The sequence below is a fragment of the Rhinatrema bivittatum genome, chromosome 4 (assembly GCF_901001135.1).
Source record: "Rhinatrema bivittatum chromosome 4, aRhiBiv1.1, whole genome shotgun sequence".
Lineage (NCBI taxonomy): Eukaryota > Metazoa > Chordata > Amphibia > Gymnophiona > Rhinatrematidae > Rhinatrema > Rhinatrema bivittatum.
In genome coordinates this window covers 227377808-227399438 of record NC_042618.1, presented here as the reverse complement: position 1 = coordinate 227399438, position 21631 = coordinate 227377808, and the positions used below count along the sequence as shown (strand labels likewise).

The 21631-nt window shown below is 44.2% G+C and overlaps 1 protein-coding gene across 3 annotated transcripts in view; it reads left to right on the top strand.

Moving 5' to 3' along the window:
* The window catches only part of MANSC1 (MANSC domain containing 1), a 29860-nt gene that overhangs the window by 2732 nt on the left and 5497 nt on the right, over positions 1 to 21631 (top strand). For all 3 annotated transcript variants that reach the window (XM_029599797.1, XM_029599799.1, XM_029599798.1), the window contains exons 2-4: positions 2268 to 2346; positions 3204 to 3540; positions 9687 to 9827. In XM_029599797.1, coding sequence (XP_029455657.1) covers positions 3318 to 3540; positions 9687 to 9827 — 364 coding nt within the window. In that variant the 5' untranslated portion in view covers positions 2268 to 2346; positions 3204 to 3317. The remainder of the gene's footprint in view (positions 1 to 2267; positions 2347 to 3203; positions 3541 to 9686; positions 9828 to 21631) is intronic.

Below are 21631 nucleotides of genomic sequence, written 5' to 3'. Positions count from 1 at the left end.
ATGACACTGAGAAAATCAAATTCTCCCAGTTCCCATCTCAGAGAAACAGAAGCAATAGCAGTTTCCTACCCTCCCAGCTCCCTCTCGCTTCCCAGACCTCCCAGTTCCCAGCAGTCGTGCTCCTCAGCCTTTCTCCCCTCCCTGCCAGAATCATATGCATTGGAATAATGCAAAATATGAGAAATATCACCATTCTTCATAAAACAAAATCAAGAAATATAAATCCATCATAATAGTAAACCATAATAATAATAAAAAACAATATTTCAAAACAGATGGCGAATAGAGCTTCTAATAAATAATGATAAAAACTTTAAATATTTCTCAAAACAGTATACACATCAAATAACATCCAATAATTAAAACTAATACGGATAAAAAATGTTCCCCCTACCATACCTGGGAACTTTTAATTTCCAGTCACCCTCAGATTGTCATAGATTAGTGGGGTTAGTGGAAGGGGGGGGGGGGGCGTCAGGAGAGGAGGGAACACACAAACCTCCTCTCTCGCTTTCATATATATACACACACACACACACACACATACACATATATGCACCCTTCAACCCTCTACTTCTCGCTCCCTCTTCCACTTCCTCACTCCCCCTTCTCTTTCACTCACCTCTCAGTCACTCTCTCCTCTCTGTCACTCAACCCCTGTTTCCTCTAACCTCCATTCCCTCCCAGTCATTCACCTCAGTCCCTTCCCTCCCAATCGTTAACCCCTTCCCTGTCAGTCATTCACCCCTTCCCTTGCCACCCTTCCCATCCCTCTCTCTCATTCCCTTTCCTTCTCTGTCCTCTGTCACTCACCCCCTTTTCCCTCACTCAATTCCCTTCCCTCCTATTCACCCCCTTCCCTCTCAATCACTCGTCCCTTCCTTCTTTAATTCACCCCTCCTCTCTCCCATCTCGGTCACTCAACACCCTCCCTTCTGTCAGCACCCTCACTCCCTCTCCTCCCCTCCCTTTTCCCCCTTCTCATCCCTCGCTGTCATCTACTTCCCTCACTCATATCCCTTCTCTTTCCTCTCAGTCTCAACCCGCCATATGATTCACTCCCCACCCTCACCGGAAATCCCTATCTTTCTGATGGCCAGGTGTGGGAAGCACACTGGCAGATCATCATTTGGCCCACCTCTAGGTATCTAGTGCCTAGCTCGCTATCTCTTACACGCACAGACTTTCACACACACGCATATTCCCTCTCATATCAACAGGCTCTCTCACACACATGCAAGCTCCTCTCTCATATGCATAGGCTTTCACACTCAAGCATGCTCCTTCTCTCATACGCACATGCACATACTCCCTCTCTCTTATATATGCAAGGTTTCATTCACATACACACAAGTTCCCTTTCTCATGTACACACAAACTTTCTCCTCTTTCTCTCACATACACACTCTCTAACACACACATACTTTCTTGCACATGCAGTCTCACACACACACTCGCTCTCTCACATGAAATCATACATGCTCTCTTTTCCACATGCAATCACATACGCACACTCTTTCCCCCACATACAATCATACATGCATGCCCTCTCCAGTAGAGAGCAGTCGGCAGCCACAGGATAGCCTGCTGCTCCTCCTTGTGCTGGGGCTTGGGTGACTTGGTATGCGGTGTGTGCACACACACTCCTTACAGGGAATATTGATATTGAGTTCTGAAGTCTAGCCACCACATGTTGCCCTCCGGGCTCCCTCTCCCCAAGGGACTGTGAATGCTGCCTCTACAGCATCCATAGCCATGGTTGGCCTGAGAAGCAGAAGACAGGGTTAGGAATCCAACCCTGAACTCCTATATGGCAGAGTGTGGGCTGGCCCTTTAATGATGGTTTTTTTGAAGAAAAACGCCTGTGTGAAGATTGATTCTAGTGTCAAACCATCTGTGGTGCCGGCATAGGCAGTGATCTAGAACTAATATCCTATTGAGCAAAAAAAAATATTCCCCCCCCCCCCCTTCTGATGTCACCTTGTTGCAGAACTGGAAATTATCATTCACTCTTCACGTTACCTGTCTAACCACATTGTTTTGTGCATTACCGATTTGCTACCTCTTTGAAACTCAAACCCTTCAGCATTCTTTTACAGGTTTACTACATGCTACAGGTATGATTATTTTTCATGTGCAGCAGTCTATTTTTCTAATGACAACTAAGAATTCAGGATCCATTTCTGTTGTGTCGTGTTCATTTATAATTTTAGTACCGTCGTGAACTTAACTTGCCTGCCTGGTCTCCTTTTGAATTTGCTCCGCAGATTCTCTCACTTGGACTCCTCGGCGTCGTGCATTCGGCTGAAAGAAATGATCGGCAGAGAGGCGGCAGACAGCCAGGCGGTAGGTACTGTTGTATCAGAATTTATGTTATACTGAGAAGCGTGATGAAAGTAAGGTTCTGGGCGTTTGCATGCAGAATGTCATATATGACTGGACAGGGCTCTTTTACCTGGGCATTTGAAGTCTGAGTATATTCCTAAGAAAACAATTTGAATTTGAGCTTACAAGTAATTGAAGGATGGTAGTATTATTGATATGTTGCCCTCCTCTGCTGTGTACAGCCATTGTGAACAGAGCAGCGTGAAACGTGAATAAGTTTTGTGAGATGTGAAGCGTGTAAGTGTTCTAAGCATTGGCAAGGTGATCAGTAAATCACATCCCTCGGCCATACTAGCAGAAGAGGTGCCCCTAAGGAAGGTCTTTGGTTGCCCACTTTCCGTTTCTGTATAGTTCATTTTCTCACTTTTTCCTCTCCCGATCATTTTAAGTAAATGGCATTTCCCGTCCTACCAGGTTTGTTTTTTTTTAATCCCCTCCCATTGCAAATAGAATAGAGATGTCAGATTGCACTCAATTCTACAATCTCAAAGGTAGTGGCTTCATTACTAGAGAGCATTTTATTAAAAATATACTTTATTGATTTAATTTGAGTTGGCAGTGTAATGTACTGGAGTATTTTCTGGATTGATTATCCTCCCTACCCTTGTTGTATGACCTTCACAAGTCACTTAACCTCCTTGCACCAAGACTTAGGTTGTAATCGCTGTATATTATCTGAAAGAGTGTTGCATATGCTGATGGTGCGATCCAGTTTGCTTCGTATGATATAACAGTTTTATAGAACAGTACTTATAAAGCTAAACGTTACAGTGCTTCTTTGCAATGGCATTTAATCATTTTTGTTTTGCTTATTTCAGAAATAAACCCAGAGCCTAATTATTTTTTTGGCATAAGATGATCTTGAGTCCAGCAAACATCAAAGAAAATTCCTCTCCTTCCAACTTTAGAACAGAGCAGAGTCTAGAGTAAGCATGGGCTCCTGGATAAGCTGGGGTTGCAGCTCTGTGCTCCTTCTGGTGCTGTGCATGAGCTCCGTACTCTGCACCGGTCAGCAGTGCTCTACAGAGAAGATACAAAATGTCATCATTGACTTCAAGGTTGCTCTTTTAAAAGGGATAAAGGACAATGACCCAATCTATGTATCGACTGAGGAAGCTTGTCTTGACCTTTGCTGCTCTGAAGAAAAAATATCAGGTAAGGCAGTGTCTTGGGCTATATGTGGCTATCACTGCTAACAGAAGGTCATTTTGAAGTGGGGCTTCTGTTAAAATGGATGTCTCTTCTTATCTGTGCATAGACTTAAACAGCCAAATGATGGTTCATGCCTGCTTAGGACCAGAAGCCAAAAAGCTGAGCTAGACCATGAAAACATTCACATTTAGGCTCCTGTGGACCCATGAAAAGAGACAAAGGCTTATTTCTGAGTTAAATAAGAAATTGCTGCTCTGTCCATCAAAGTTCATCTGGGCTTGCGGTATCCTGCGGTTCAGGAGCCACATGTAGCTTCCTGGGGCCCGCTGTATGGCTCATTTATACTTCATCATCAGTGGTTCACAAACTTGTCCTTGACACCTCCAGCCAGTCTGATTTTTGGGATATTCACCGTGAATGATGCAGAAGAGAAATTTGCATACCCTGGCTTCGCAGTGCAACTAGCTGTGGTGTTATGAGGACAGGTTTGGGAACCACTGCACTACAGGATTCTTAACCAGCAATGTGCAAGTTCAGTCCCTGAGGCTCTGATTTTTATCAGAATCAAAATATGCAAATTAACCTGATTCACCGACCTAATGTGTGGGAAATCCTATTAGAACATTCGTTGTGGACCAGTCTGTGATCTTTGATGACCAAATGTGCATAACACTGGTGCAGAATAAAGCAGTAATAGTTTACTTTTAAAATGTCCAGCACTGCAGCATAGGAGCAGGAGTCCCAGCTTTTCAACAGTAATATTTACTGCCAGGCTCATTTTATGCAAACCAAGTTCTCTGAGAGCCAGGCTGTCTGCGGTCCCTGGCCGAGAGTTGGCCGAGTGATAGCTGGACTATGTGAGAAGGGTGTGTAGCCCCACTCCAGGGCCCATAAAATAATGGGACACTCAGACACCATTTGGCACCAATTGTCAGTCTCTCTAATATGTTTTTTTGGGGGGTTTAACACATGCAGATGGTGAAATGAACCTGGGATAGAGGCACTGAGTTGGGAAAACATTCTAGACTTGGTCAGGGAGACGCATCTATAACTATCCCCTCTATGAATCCCAAAGAACTATCTCCCATTCTCTCTTGAGATAAAACCATCACCAGATCCTCTTGGTAAGGATGAAACATCTTAACTAAACACAATACAACCCAAATCCCAACATTGAGATAAAGGCCCTCCAGTGGCTTTTCAACTGTACTGCACACTCGATAAACATTTCTCATAAAACTCCAGATCAAGGACCCCTCCGGTCTCCCCTATCCAAAGTCCTTAAAATATTAAACCCATGAAAGCCAGTGATGATCCCGTCACACGATCCCCCCCCAGAGAGCTGTGAATTAAAACTTATTGTGTTGTAGCCCAGGTAAAAGGCTGGTTATGATTTAAACAGCTCAGAGGAACAAGGAGGAAGCCACCAGGCCAAAAAATAAAACATTTAAAATTGAAAAAAGACAGAGGACTTTTGAATACAGCTGAAGAGGCCAAGTGACAAAGGCTGGGTATAACTGATCAAGCCAAAGTATTTCTATAGGAATTAAGGTGTGACTCATGCCCCTCCCAAAAGAATGGCCCTGGCAGTTGGTTTCAAATGTTAGGACTAGATTTAAGATTTGGTAAGAATAAAGCAGGGAGCCTATAATTCACTTTGCCCTGTGATGTCTGGAAGGGAATAAATTCAGAGAAACAGTGAATGCTAAAACTTGTGCAAAAACCCCCACAAAGCATACTGTAAAATTTTTGGCTAAGGGGATTCTAGTTAAGGATCAGGCCAAAGTCCAAATTGCTTTATGCACAATCTTTTTTCCTTCTTGAAGTTGGCAGGATATGAAATCCTTGGGCAAAGGAGGAACCCGTTCAAAATTGTGCAAGCTTTTTGTATTTCTTTTTCGACCTGGCAGTTTCCTCCTGCTTCCTTGTATTTCCAACTCAATCAGAGCCAGGGTTGGGATCTGGCACCTGAGCCTTCATTCACAACCAACTGGGGAATTTTGCCCTAGTTTAGGGCCCCTGCCCCAGCATGCCAAGTCTGGTCATTGTAGTGACCATCCTGGGTCAGGGGCCATGTGCCGTGGCTCCTTCTGGAATCCTGCAATCAGGGGCCCTGAATCCCACCACAAAGTGTCACCCTTAAGAAGTGACCATGACTTTCTTCCCCCTCAGGGGCTGTGAATAATGTTGCCTCCGCTGCAGCTCCAGCTAATCCAGGGAACTGAAGGCCAGACTTGAGGATTGAACTGTGGACCTTTCAAATCATGGAGCAGTCATCCAACCCATACTTTTGCTTTTTTGCCATACCTATGCCCAAAACTTGAACCTGGCCCTAAGAGTCCCTAGAGCAGTGTGTTCCATCCCTTTCCAGCCAAAGGCAACAGTGTTGTCCGGCACACCAACTTCCAAAGGGCAAGCAGTGTAGACATGGAGAGGACTCCTGTGGTCAAAATAAGAGCAAGGCAAGCATGGAAAGCCCCACCACTCTTCCTTCCAAATTTTAAAACAAAAGGGAGAGAGGGGACAGACACAAGAAACTCATCACTATGGACCAGTTCCTGGACTATTGTAATGTGGTTTATTTAGGCCCTGCCTTCAATAACTTTGAAACCACTTCAAAGTGGCAATTCAGCAGGAGAAGGGTAGACGTTATGCGGTGCAGGCAGCCGGCTCGGTTGGTTACCGTGACTGCCCAAGTTCCTCCATTGCTGCTGCTCCCAAAACTCACCCAGTACTCTGCGCATGCTCTCCCTGTCTGACTCAGCCTGGCTATGAGACAGAGACTGGAAGGACCCAAAAGAAGGAGCTCAGGAGGGGGAAGACGAGGAGGTGCTGAATGCGCCTCACAAAGCAGGGCCCGGCTCTTCGTGCCCTGCTTGCTGCCCATTAATTACCACACACCATGGCACGTGCTGTAGCTAGAAAGAAGAGCATGAATGAATACACGCTTTTTCAGCTCCTACACGTTTAAGAGCCACCGCTGGGTGTCTTGTTGCTGTGAGGTGCTGGGTGCAGAGCCCTGGTGCTGGGTGCTGGACTGGATTTAAGCAACAGGCAGTGGTGACATTTCCTTGGCACACCTGATCGGATCTGAAGGCACACTGGCTGGGAAACGTTGCCCTAGAACAGGTGCAAGCAACTCCGGTCCTGGGGTGCCACAAACAGGTCTGGCTTTCACAATATGCATGAGGTACATTTTCATATATTGCCTCCATTTATGCAAATATTCATGCATATTAATTGTGATGTCCTGAAAACCAGACCTGTTTGTGGCACTCCAGGACCGGAGTTGCCTACCCATACCCTAGAGCAGTGATTCTCAACCGGTGTGTCGCCAAGCTCCCAGTGTCCCCTTGCCCCAGTTGTGCTTCCCTGTTTCTCAGGGGCAGATTGGCCTATCAGGGGATCGATCATCCCCCGGTGGGCCGATGCAGTTAATAGCTGAGTAACGCTGTGAACCGCTGCTGGAGGCCAGGCTGGCAGCGGCTGAAGAGCGGAGAGATCCTGCGTGCCGCTGCCACCAGAGGCCAGGCCGGCGGGGCCTGAAAAGCGGAGTGATGCTGTGCGCTGGGTGGCGGCTGAAGAGCGGAGAGATCCTGCGTGCCGCTGCCACCAGAGGCCAGGCCGGCGGGGCCTGAAAAGCGGAGTGATGATGTGCGCTGGGTGGCGGCTGAAGAGCGGAGAGATCCTACATGCTGCCGTCGGAAGCCAGGTCAGCAGTGACTGAAGAGCGGAGGCCAGGCTTATTGAGCCAAACAATGAGAAGAGGCTCCACGTGAGAGAGGAAACTTGCTTGTGTATGAGTGGCAGCTTTGTGCATGTATGGTAAAATGGGTGTCTGAATGGCAGCTTTGTGTGTGTGTGTGTGGTAGAATGGGTGCATGAGTGGCAGCTTTGTGTGTGTGTGGTAGAATAGGTTCCTGGGTGTGTGAGTGGCATCTTTGTGTGTGTGTGGTAAAAAGGGTGCCTGGGTGCGTGAGTGGCAGCTTTGTGTGATATGTTTTTGTGAGAGAAAGACTGCTCAGGGAGTTAATGTATTTCTGTGTGAGAGAGAATGGTCAGGGAGGTGACTGGTGTGTGTGTGTGTGTGTGAGAGAGAGAGAGAGAGAGAGACACAGAGACTGGTCAGGGAGGTGACTGGTGTGTGTGTGTGTGTGAGAGAGACAGAGACTGTGTGTGAGTGACTGGTTGTGGGTGCTAAGGAAGAGGACTGTGAGGACAGAGCTTCAGCAGCCCTTGCTTCTTCTGGTGAGTACTATTGGCCTGCAAGGGAAAGGAGTAGGAGAGTTGCTAGAGAGGATAAGTAAAGGTGGCTTTTTAAGTTTATTTTTCCTGATAGACTGCCATTTTAATTATTGCATATTATGTGATATGTCTGCTGTTTTGAAATAGTTTATTGATATTTGGCTAACTTTTAATATGAGTTTTGTTGGATTATTCTGTCCATCAGCTTTTTGTAACATTTATTAATATAGCTTTACAATTATTTCTGTGTGGGGGATCTAGAGCAGCTTGGCTTCTTCTGTTTTCCTAATAGGAGGTATATTAGTGTTTAGGGCCTGGTTTAATGTTTGTATTGTTGCCTTTTCATAGATAGGGTTGTTACTGTTTGAGTATGTGCCATAATACAGGTGTAACTTTGTGCAGATTAGTTTGTGTGCATTATTGCAGATCCTGGGACTGTGTTAGGTGCTATATTTCTCTTTCCATTTCTCCAGGTTTGCACTGCATGCAGAGTGGCTTTTTTTTGTTTTCCTTTCCAGTTTGTCTCCATATTTATAATTGGTGACCTTTCTGTACTTGGTGAAGTTCAGTTCTGTGTGTGTAACTGAGGTGAGGTATTTTACTAGCATGCAGGCATTTGTATCAATCTTATTTGTTTTGTTTTCTCAATAGGACATGCATTAGTGGTAAATTACTATCTTTTCATAAGGAGGGGTATTGTGTCTGCCAGTAAAGAGAGTTTGTTTTGCTTTTACTGAGATGTCATCAGAACCAGAATTATCTTTTTTGTATGGTGAGTTGAATGGGTAATGCCCTGCACCCATTGTTGGGGGTCGAGGGGGTTTCTGTGGATGCAGAATGTATGTTTACATTTAGCCCGTGACAGTCACATGTTCAGTGTGTCACGCAAGTGAGAACCATCTGTCAGGTGTGTCCCGGCCGAAAAAAGGTTGAAAACCACTGCCTTAGAGCATACATGAAATTTCTTTATAAGCTGTACACAGAAACATGAGCAGATGCATAGATTTGCAAAAACAAAGTATTCAACCAGCAAAGAAAGAAGGCATGGACTGCTTTATACAGTGTATGGAAGAGCAGTTTATTTCCCTGTGATCAAATACAAAAATGAATACTGCTGGCTGATTTACTTCCCTCATTACTAGTTTTTCAGGAGATAAAGTTGGGTTTATTTAGAAATGGAACCAGAGAGCAAAAAGGAATTAAGTGACCTTTTTTTGGTTCTTCAGCAGCACCCCTTCTGTGTTAAAACTGTCATTGGGAGAGTTGTAGACGCAGCAAGTAGCATTACAGAAGACTCTTTAGCTAGAGCTGCAGCCTGCACTGTCTGCCACAAGAGCTCACTTTGCATTTGAGATGGGATGGGAACATAGAATACTGGAGGTTGAATGTGATAGCTCACAGCTTAGTACCACATGGCCAAGGAGAATCCGTTAAAAAACATACATTACACACTAAATTACCATTCACCCTCTCATTCATTCATCTAAACAACATGTAATAAATACACACTAAAACCTCTCCTTAACATCATATACATAAATTATTGTTGTTAATACAATGTAAACATTCCCACCCAATTACATATTTTCAATTTAATTTAATTATATGTATTGGCTTATTTATCACAAAACTTTTTCACAGATACTGAATTATTTCGATGCAGATTTCAGCTTATTCATCACAAAATGTTCTCCCAATTCTCCCTTATTTGATGTTCTCTCAGTTATTTTCCTTCTTTCAATTATAATCCCGTCCTCCCTCTTTCAATTGCTGTAGTGAACCCATTGAAGGGAGATATATGTTTTGACCAAGGAGAATCCGTGCCAGAAAGGATATATAGCTAACATTCTCCATGGGGCAGGAAAATACAAGGTTGCTTATGTTTTACGCTGGATTTATTTCAGGGAACAAGATTTGTAACTTCATGACGTTCGATTCCAAAATGCCAAAAAATCTTCCAAACTGCTACCTGTTTCACTGTCCCACTGAGGAGGCGTGTCCCTTGAAACCAACGGCCGGTATGATGAGCTACAAGATTACACAAGGTAAAGCAGCTGATGGCGTTTAAATGCTGGACAATCTGTGCACTGCAAGTCACAGTAACGCTTCTACCTCTTTAGCAGGAAGAAAGGTCTTCCTTTCTGTAACCAGAGAAAACTAGTTAATGAGAATAGAACTGGGGAAGGAGAAGGCTCCAGTTTTTCAGGAAATGTTGATCTAGTCCTAGTTTTACAGCAGCACATGCATGGTCCTGCAGTCCTGCTTTCCTTAAAGAAATTGGAGCTAGTAGGCCATGCATGCAGTAGGGTAAAACCAGAATTGGATCACCTCGTCTTTAAAACTGGAGCCGGCTGAAAGTGTTCGGCTTTGCCCAAGGGCATCAGTGCCATGGATTGCACATGCAACAGCCTCAAGAAAATGTGAGCAAGATTAAAGTATTTAGGGGGAGTGTCAAGAGATGCCAAAGGAAGAAAACCCACATCCATATTCTACTATCAAACCCTTGTATGACCTGGTTAGCACCCGTCATTAGTTGCTTGAGAAGCACTTGTTCACGAAATCATGTCTCTGGGAACTTAAAGCCTGGGTATATTTTTATTTGGCTCCCAGTTTATTGCAGAGAGATTTTTTTTAAATTTTTTATTTATGCATTTTACAGTTACAAAATAAATACCATTACAGATAATTAAACTCTGAACTAGTAATACATTTTTACAAATCAATTACATATTTATCTGTATGAAAAAGGAAATAGTAAGAGGCAATCCTTGAGAAGTAAAGAAGAAACATAAGCGGTTAAAGGTAATCATTGGATACCCACTAAATAACTGAAAAAATAAGATTGGCACCTAGATTATATTTTCATTTTTTACTTTGCCTCTGTTTCCAAGACTAAAGACTCTTGGGCAAGTGAATCCAAAAACACTCTTAATTGTGAAACTTCAAAGAGAATATATTTCTGATTCTGGCACAGTATGTTGCACCTACACGGGAATTTCAAAATCATTTTTCCCCCCACATTTTCAATTTCAGATTTTAGAGCTAGCAATTTCCTCCTCCTCAGTTGTGTTAATCTGGAAAAATCAGGGTATATCCAAATTGGGGCCCCATGAAATTTTTCTAATCTTTTCCTCATGTAGAGGCGAAACACTGCATCTCTATCAGACGCAAAGGCAAATGTTATATGCAGTGTTCCCTAGTTGCAATTATAGTTTCTGCAGTAGCTTCTATAATTGCAGTCAAGTTTAATTGTGGCTCCTCTGGTTTATCATCTAAAGTTACATTACTCCCCTTAGTTGAGATATAATAAATTTTAGAAATAAGAGGAATAGATTTTTGAGGCATCTGCAGAATATGACTAAGATATTCTTTAAACATGTCCAATGGTGAAATTAAATCATGTCTGGGAAAGTTCAAAACTCTTAAATTTAAGTATTTCAGTGTGTTTTCAATGGCCTCAAGCCTTTTATCACAGAGTATTTCAGTTTTTGGTAAACCTTTGGTAACAGCTTTCCATCTTATTCAGTCTTTCTTCCATCAGATGCTTTTCTCCTTCTGATTTTGTAATCGCAGTCTCAATGTTGTTAAAGCGCTGATTTGATACTTCTGTTACTTTAGTTAATTTGACAATTGCTAATTCAAGTGCTTTTATAGCAGACCAGATGGAGTCCATTGTAATCTCTGCAGGTGTAACTAACTGCAGAGAAATATCGGTTAGAATGCTGGATTCTCGTTGACTCTCTTTAGCCAAGTCTTCTTCTCCCATCCCTTCTTTAGGGGAAATAATTTGTAGGAAATCAGGAGGAATTGATAGAGGTGGAGGAGGAGTACTTGGGGCTCCGGGACTTAAAGATGCTTTGGCCGGAAGGGTAGGCATCCGCTCTATGCCTAACTCGTCAATGTCCGTATTCACCGGCTGATTACTAGATGCAGGTGAAAAAAAAGGCAGGGATCTGAAGTTGTGAGGGCTCAGATATGGGAGATGAAGTAATTACCTCCCTAATCTTTGCCTTCCTTTTGGTATGAGGCATAGTTAAAGTGAAGAGTCCAGTAACCAAGCAACCCTCAAATCCAAAGAACTTTCTCTCCACAATCTTAAAAAGTTCCTTTTTTCTCGAGTGGAGGTTTTGGAGTGAGGAGATAAAAGATATAATAGAAGTATTTACTCACAGTTTTTACTCTTCAGCGGAGGGAAGTCCAAAAATTTTAAGAAAAATTTGCTTGTTGCCCAAATCTCCAACAAAGCTGCGCAACCCTTTGGCGCGCGCAGCTTTGGCGATGCGCTGCAGGGGACTGGCTTTTAAGCTTTAGCCAGTCGCCCCTGGATGACGTGGATGCAATCAGGAAATGCAGCTGTAGATCGTAGGGGGCCGGGAACTCTGCCTCACCTCTTCCTCACCGTCAGTGCTGATGTTTCAGGTAACAATAAAGTAGGAATAAAATCCTCCTTATCTCCTTCGCCTCCTGCAGAGAGATCTTAATATTCTGTATTGGGCCCTCGTCCTGGTTGCGATCCCTCCTGGTCCTCTGAGGTGCAGCTCTCTGCTCAGCCTCAGTGCAGGCTGAGAGCAGCTGGGCAAGTTAAAAATGCAGATAAGAGTGTGGTTGTCCCTGCAAAGTAAAGAGATGGCATTTTAATATCTGGGCATATGGGTCAGGGAAGTATATTTAAGAATATCTTGCTATTATTGATGGAGTTGCCATATGAATGCTTGATAATTTTCCTGAATAAACAGAACGTTTGAAATTCTCAGTGGATGAGAGTTTTATCCTGCACCATTGTGTCTAAGTATATTTATACTCCATACCTCTGAATCTCAGTCTTCTTTCCCTCTTGCCTCTCTCTTCTCCCCCCAGATAGTAATAGGAGAGCTGTACTCTTCCTACCTTTTCATCCGCTGCTGGCCCACACTTGCATTTCAGTCATTTTCCACCACCTAGGGGCTTTGCACCCTAGGCAGCTGCCTCTCTCTATCTACCGCCCCCGAGTTACTGCACTGGGAGATCATTTTATCTATTTTTTGGCATGTTTATGTACTGCCTAGTCATATATGTTTTTCAGCTTGCTCATTTGTATGTCTGAACCTTTGGCAGTCCGTCTGGTGCTACCCCATATTAACGGGGACTGTAAAACGGAAATATGGAGTGTGTGGAGAATAAGGCGGAGGGGAAAAGGGGGCCTCCGGTTCCATGACCCTTCTGGAGAATATATTTTTAGTAGGTCTTGCTTTAGGGGTTTTTTGGGAAATGGAGTGTATTATTATTAAATCAAGTGCCACCCATACAGAGTACCAGAATTGAAAACAGCTGGGAACAAATTGTATCACACGGAAGCCTCCCTTTCTTTAAAACAGCAATTGTGTGACATAAGTATGTTAATTGTCATAAAAATCCTACTTGCTTTGCTCCCAGTATAATAGGATTTGCGTGTAGAATTTAAAAAATCCGATGGGTACGCATTGTCTTTGCTGGCTGCTTCTACAGGTGGTCAGTTCTGTCATCACTTTGCCGTTCTGTTAACCTGTTCAACCTGTCTGTGTTGAAATAGTTTAAGGTTCACAGGCATGGAAGTGAACCTCCCTCTTAACAAAGTTCTGAATCAGAGCATGCTTTCTGCTGATACTGCCCCTGGTGTTCTGACATTTGCTGCAGGGCCATAGACTGGCAAATCTTAAATGCGTACATGTGTAGGCGATGATTCTTGACATATTTGTATTTTACATGCCCTTTAAGTGCACACTCCACATCATATTTGTTTATATGTATTACAAGGTTTTTCCCATTATTTTTATCATGCAGTGAACATTATCTATGTCCTTTGGGCAGCGTTTTCTTTGCTTGTGATATCTGAACATTTCTGTTGGATTTTTCTTTTTTTTTTGGTTAATGTTATAAATGGTGAGAAGGCAGCTTACAGTATGCCGTTGAACAAAATGTGACCTTTGCAATGCTGAGATGAGGCTGTTTTCTTTGTGGCTTACAGGTCACATATGTTCAATTTAAATGTGCAGCTGTGAGATAGTAAAAGTGTCCCAGGACAGAGACTGCAGGAGGTGTCACTTTGCATGGTGATGGAGAAGGCAGGACAAGAGTGTGTTGGAGATCCCTAATTGCTTTGGAATAGTAATAGTCCAGATACCGGAAAGGCTGAAATCTTGAAAGTGAGCGACTGTGGCTGCCACAGAGTAAGGAAATTGTCTGTAGAGCTAACAATACTGTGTTTCCTCTTAATCATGTCTTCTATATCCTTGATCATTCCTAGTAAGATTGTGAGCAAGCAGTATGTGAATGATTATTTAAACGGGTGAGAGAACGTGATGTTCCAATAGTTCCCTTGGAGTGAAATATTTGATAGGCAAAGGAATACTTTGCATGTACTGGATTTCATAGATATATGCAAGTGATCACTAGTGGCTGGTAATTTTTCCCTTAATTCCTTTAACAGCTGCAATGTTATAATTTTGCTAGATTTTAAGTATTGTATTATGGGCCTGTATACTTCAAGGAAATCCAGTAAAACATATGGAGTCTGGTAGAAGAAAAACAAAAATCCATTTGTTTGGGGTTTTTGCTTGTAATTTGGGATACTGCTCAGATTTCTAGGCGATGTTAATACAGATTCAGGAGGCTGCATTGGGCCTGGAGAAAACTGAACTTTTTGCAGGTTGACACCTTTTCTTGGACCAGTGTAAGAATCATAGTAACATAGTAAATGTTGGCAGAAAAAAGACCTAAGTGGTCCATCCAGTCTGCCCAACACGTTTTTTAATCTTTTTGTTAAGGGTAGTAACTGCTGCTCTGTGCAGGCTACCCCCATACCTTCTGTTAAGGGTAGTAACTGCTGCTCTGTGCAGACTACCCTCATGCTTTCTGTTAAGGGTAGTAACTGCCGCTCTGTGCCTTCTTTTAAGGGTAGTAACTGCCGCTCTGTGCAGGTTACCCCCATGCTTTCTGTTAAGGGTAGTAACTGCCGCTCTGTGCAGGTTACCCCCATGCCTTCTGTTAAGGGTAGTAACTGTCGCTCTGTGCAGGTTACCCCCGTGCCTTCTGTTAAGGGTAGTAACTGCCGCTCTGTGCAGGTTACCCTCATGCTTTCTGTTAAGGATAGTAACTGCTGCTCTGTGCAGGTTACCCTCATGCTTTCTGTTAAAGATAGTAACTGCTGCTCTGTGCAGGTTACCCTCATGCTTTCTGTTAAGGATAGTAACTGCTGCTCTGTGCAGGTTACCCTCATGCTTTCTGTTAAGGATAGTAACTGCTGCTCTGTGCAGGTTACCCCATGCCTTCTGTTAAAGATAGTAACTGTCGCTCTGTGCAGGTTACCCTCATGCCTTCTGTTAAGGATAGTAACTGCCGCTCTGTGCAGGTTACCCTCATGCTTTCTGTTAAGGTAGTAACTGCCGCTCTGTGCAGGTTACCCTCATGCCTTCTGTTAAGGATAGTAACTGCTGCTCTGTGCAGGTTACCCTCATGCCTTCTGTTAAGGATAGTAACTGCTGCTCTGTGCAGGTTACCCCCATGCTTTCTGTTAAGGATAGTAACTGCTGCTCTGTGCAGGTTACCCTCATGCTTTCTGTTAAGGTAGTAACTGCCGCTCTGTGCAGGTTACCCTCATGCCTTCTGTTAAGGATAGTAACTGCTGCTCTGTGCAGGTTACCCTCATGCCTTCTGTTAAGGATAGTAACTGCTGCTCTGTGCAGGTTACCCTCATGCCTTCTGTTAAGGATAGTAACTGCTGCTCTGTGCAGGTTACCCTCATGCCTTCTGTTAAGGATAGTAACTGCTGCTCTGTGCAGGTTACCCCCATGCTTTCTGTTAAGGATAGTAACTGCTGCTCTGTGCAGGTTACCCTCATGCTTTCTGTTAAGGTAGTAACTGCCGCTCTGTGCAGGTTACCCTCATGCCTTCTGTTAAGGATAGTAACTGCTGCTCTGTGCAGGTTACCCTCATGCCTTCTGTTAAGGATAGTAACTGCCGCTCTGTGCAGGTTACCCTCATGCCTTCTGTTAAGGATAGTAACTGCTGCTCTGTGCAGGTTACCCTCATGCCTTCTGTTAAGGATAGTAACTGCTGCTCTGTGCAGGTTACCCCCATGCTTTCTGTTAAGGTAGTAACTGCTGCTCTGTGCAGGTTACCCCCATGCTTTCTGTTAAGGATAGTAACTGCTGCTCTGTGCAGGTTACCCCCATGCTTTCTGTTAAGGATAGTAACTGCTGCTCTGTGCAGGTTACCCTCATGCCTTCTGTTAAGGATAGTAACTGCCGCTCTGTGCAGGTTACCCTCATGCTTTCTGTTAAGGTAGTAACTGCCGCTCTGTGCAGGTTACCCTCATGCTTTCTGTTAAGGTAGTAACTGCTGCTCTGTGCAGGTTACCCTCATGCTTTCTGTTAAGGTAGTAACTGCTGCTCTGTGCAGGTTACCCCCATGCTTTCTGTTAAGGGTAGTAAGTGCTGCTCTGTGCAGGTTACCCTCATGCTTTCTGTTAAGGTAGTAACTGTCGCTCTGTGCAGGTTACCCCCATGCCTTCTGTTAAGGTAGTAACTGCCGCTCTGTGCAAGTTATTCCAGTTAACATTGGTTAACCCTTATCTTCATTTCCATTCTTTAGCCTTTTGGAATCCTTTGTGTTTATCCCACACCCTTTTGAATTTCATTACTGCTCTTGTCTTCACCACCTCTTCTGGGAGGGCATTCCATGCATCTACCAACCTTTCTGTGAAGAAATATTTCCTGACATTGTCCTGGTTCTCCAGCTTCTTTTCCATCGGTAAAAGTTTAATTCCTGTGCGTCATTAATACCCTTCAGGTATTTAAAAGCCTCTATCATATCTCTCTTCCAGGGTACACATATTCAGATCCTTCAGTCTTATCTCATATGGCTTTTGATGCAGACCCGGCACAATTTTGGTCGCCTTTCTCTGGACCACAGCCATTCTGTTTCTATCCTTTTCGAGCTACAGTCTCCAGAAAAGGCTAGAATCACATGAACATGATGGTGTGCATCAGCTTCGGAAATCACACAGTTCCCTTCTTATGATGATAATGGTGACAGACTGCCTTTGTTGATCTATGTGCATATTGTATTTTAGAGCAGACAACAATGTATGCATTCTTTCTGGGCAGGCAAAAGCAATCACTCTTATCACAATCTTGTACAGTATATTAGTGGTGTGCTTCGTTTTTTTATCTCAGGTCGGGCTATGGGTTGGCCAACCTGTGGAAAACTTTGTTTTCCATAGAGTCGGTTTTTTTTTTTTCTCGGCAATTCTCGCCGAAAAAACCCCAAAACCACCCAACCCTAAAAAAAAGCAGGAGATCCAGCAGGGGTCCTGGGAGCAATCTCCCGCTCTTGGGCCGTCGGCAGCCAGTAAACAAAATGGCGCCGGTGGCCCTTTGCCCTTACCATGTGACAGGGGCTACAGTGCCATTGGTCGGCCCCTGTCGCATGGTAGGAGCAGTGGATGCCCAGCACCATCTAAGAAAATGGCGCGGTCCCAAGCCTGATTATGTTTTTCAAGCGGCAGCAGCATTACTAATGAAAGTCAGCATGGGGCCTGTGGGCTAGGGTAAGCTCATGAGCCCTGCAGCAGCCCCAATCCCGCCTCATGCAGAGCATCCTGTTACCACAGAAACTCATGAAAGGGCAATGACGCTGCAGGGCCTGTGAGTGTGTGCTGGCTGACAGGCCCCATGCTAACTCCCACTACTACTCAAATGGCACCTGAAGAACAGTGCCATTTGAGGCACTTGGGACCCCAGCTGAAGATTTTGTGACCCCCGACTAAGTTTGAGAAGCCCTGCACTACATCCAAATCAGCTTTTTCCAAACTGCCTCTACATCCGGGACTTTGTTTTCCATACTATGAGCATTAGTGTACATAGATGTTTCTAGATGTTGCCCTTTTTCCCATTTTTACACAAGTATTTAATGTTTTATTTACCTTAGGGGCTTGTCCTCTCTCATACACAGCCAGCCCCCTTCCATCCCCACCAGCCTGCACGTCTGCTGTCCCAGTCAGCCATTCCCCCCAACCAACCTGCTTGCCCTCACAAACAGCCATTTCCTCACTAGCCAACCTATCCTTAATTAGCCATTCCCGCCGCACCAGCCATCCTGCCTGCCTTTGTCGTCCCCCCAAAAGCAAATGAGTCAGCCTGCGTGTCTCAACCCCCCCCCCCCAGCAAGTCTGCCTTTAACCAAACTCCCTGGTGCCCCCTACCCCCGCATGCCAGCAAGTCTGCCTCCTCAAATCTTGCTGACTTGCTCCACACTGTTCAGTCTCTTGGCCAACCCTGGAACAACTAATGCCAACACTGCACAGCCTTCTATGAATTTAAGACATGCAGGCATTATTCCTTCGCTCAGTGACAGATTAATAATCTTCGCTGAGTGAGATCAGTCTCCAGGGCTTGTGGATATACTTAACAAACTGGCATTAGGGTAAGGAAGGGAAGAGAGAGAGAGAGAGAGTGTGTGTGTGTGTGTGTGTGATCTCTACTTCTAATCCACATTAAATCTTAAAAGTGCCCAGATATGGGAGTAGGGCCAGCGCCTCATCCCGTCCATTAGGCGAACCGGCGGTCACCTAGGGCGCCGAGCCATAGGGGGCGCCGAAGAGCAGCCACAGGGTGCCGCAAGTGGAGCCTATCCTGCTCGAAACAGGTGGGGGGGGGGGAGGGGATGGCAGCACAAGGGTCGCCTAGGGTGCCCAATACCTTGCACCGGCCCTGGGGATGAGTTACATTTTGTGAGGTGAGGAAGGGGGTAGGCTATGAGGAGTTACTTGTAAGTCAATTGCTCCAGAAAAGGGAGTGTATGAGTTGTGTGTTTGGGGGGGGGGGGGGGGGAGGGGGGAGTCAGGATGGTGAGAATAGTACTTGGAGGAGGAGAGGAAGGTATGTTAGTTCATCCAAGGGTGTATTTGGGGAAAGGAGAGTGTCAGTTGTTCCAGTTTGCATATTTTGATTGGCAGGGGAGGGAGGGAGATTGGGGTGCGGCAAGGTGTGTCAATTGCTCCTGCTACTACTTCATCTTCCATTGACGCAGGTAGAAACTTAGATTGAAAGGCTGTGGGGCAGGGACCCACTACCCATACTGAATTTGTAACTTGCCTTGAGCTCGGATTTAGACAGGCGAGTAATTTAAATCTAAAATCCAAATCTAAAGAGCTAGTAGATGGAAAGAGTATCTTCTCCATAGAGCTTACAGTCTAGTCAGGACAAACATACAGCACAAAGTGACTTTGGGAAGTTCATTTATGAAGAAAATAATTACAAGCAACAAGGCTGTGATCAGGAGGCTCAAGGGCTGAGATTTAAAAGCAGCCTCAGAAATTTATTTTATTTATTTATTTATTTTTGGTTTTTATATACCGGAAGTTCCTGTATACAATACATATCACTCCGGTTCACATTTAACAGAAATAACTATCGCCGGGGAGGCGGTTTACATGGAACATATCGAATATAATGAACGGATAATAATCAAGGTAAAATCTATTATGAAACAGCTAAGATCAACTTAGAGAACAACTTAGAAAACATAAGACAAGGCTGAAAGTTTGTTCTTCTTGCTTTTAGCTCTCTGGGAAAGCTTGATGAAAAAGCCATCATCTCTGGGAAAGCTTGATGAAAAAGCACATCAAAATGTGCGTTTTTATAACAGGACTTGAATCAGGCCAGAGAGAGAGCATGACACACCAACTCAGGCCCTGATGAATCTTAAGCTGCGTAAGACTGTGCGACATGTTTTCCCATATAAAAACTGAAGCACAGAATAGAGCTCCTCCATGCAGATCCCATGTTAACCAAGGCATTGGCTATTACTTCCCAGTACAGAGAGGAGCGTAGACTTGACTCGTGTTTTCGTAACGCTAGATATTTAACTTCTGGTACGAGCTGGAGTAAAAGGGCTAGTGTTAGTCTGTGGGGCGGAACCTGGAGTTCATGGTATCAGGGGTCCGATACTCGGCATTTACATAAAGCATGATGTGTCCTTGTGCATACAACTCTTAGAAATGCAGAAATCACAGAAGCAAGTGAGAGAAAGTAACAGGTTAGCGTGAGGGGGGAAAAGGGGGAGCTGCCTGCTGCATATAGAGATGTACAGATGGAGGAAAGAAAAATTGAAGAAATAAGAGGAAAAATTAGTTTAGAAAAGGAGAATGAGGAGGCAGAGATGGAATTAAGAAAAGGCAGAGAACAAGCAGCAATAAGAGGATATAAATCAAACTGCAGACATGCAAGTTGTAAAATGGTTTATTTTAATTTTGGCAAGGATTTCCTGCCTTTTTGTTCCTGTGCTAGATAGCTAGAGGTAGAGGAAATGGTTACCTGTCTGTCGATCTGTCTATCTCATCCAACCCTGTTGTTACCCGTGTAAAGAAGGTAGTTTCTAGAACGACTGCAAGTGGAAGGCATGTGCTGAAAATCTCCCTCTTAAAATGTTCCTCCTTGGCTACTCTGGAACCGTGCTCCAGTACTTTCAGAACCACAAGTCCCAGTTGTAACCCTTGTTCAGCGCACAACTCCCTCTCAACCCCTGGGGCCAGTGCCTTCATGCCCCCCCCCCAGCCCTGGACGATTCAGGTCACTCTGCGTGGTATTTTTGTTTTTTTCCCTTCTGTGCATGTTTATATACATTATCTGCTTCCAGCTCCTCCACCAGTTTTCTTTACCATTGTGATGTAATGAGCTTTGACTTTAAGCTGCGTGACTCATCCCTTCTATTTATTTATTTATTTACGGATTTTTTTATATACCGGGGCACGTAAGAAACATCACCTCTGTTTTCTAGGTTTTCCAGAAGTGGATCTATGCCAGCACTGGATTATAGTCCACAAATGTGAAGCCCCATTTTGTCAAACGGCTGGGGGCTTCCTATTTGTGGACTGTACCCCAGTGCATGCACAACATAATATAACATAACATAGTAAATGATGGCAGAAAAAGGCCCAAATGGTCCACCCAGTCTGCCCAGCATGCTTTGTTTATTTATTCTTTTAATTTATTTATTTTGATATTGTTGATGTAGTAACTGCAGGTTACCCTATGCCTTCTGTCAAGGGTAGTAACTGCCGCTCCATGCAGGTTACCCCTTATCTTCCTTTCCATCTTTTAGCCACTAGGGATCTTCTGTGTTTATCTCAAGCTCTTTTGAATTCCATTACAATTCTCATGTTAATTACCTCTACTGGGAGGGCATTCCATGCTTTCGCCACCCTTTCCATGAAAAATATTTCCTATTGCTCTGAGTCCTACCCCCTTGGACCTTCATACTATGATCCCTAGTTCTACAGCTTTCCTTCCACTGGAAAAAGCTTGATTCACATGCATCATTTTATACCCTCCCAGTCCCTTCTCTCCTCCAGAGGATTCAGATCCTCCAGTCTCATCTCATATGGCTTTTGATGCAGACCGCAAGCCATTTTTGGTTGCCTTTCTTTGGATGGCCTCGATCCTGCCTCTGTCTTTTTTAACATACGGTCTCCAGAAATGAAGCAACATGTTGAGGCAGCAAGGCTGCGTGGATGTTGAAAAAAAGACAGCGTTTTACACTAAAGCTAAGTTGAACATTTGCACAGCATATAAGAAAAAAAATATTGAAAAATAGATAACTATCAGACCTATGATTAAAAATAAGGCTGAGATATAAAGTCATCACTGTTCGATGAAGGCTATTATGATGGTCTTTAATATAGTACGTCTGTAACTAAGGTGCTCGACAGGCAATTTTGACTGCTTCATATGCTTCTTTTGATACAGCCCAGAATTCTTCTGGCCTTAGCCACCACCTTATCACCCCGAAGTCTCTTTCCTGGTCCGGGCACATCAGTCTCTCGTCCCCATCA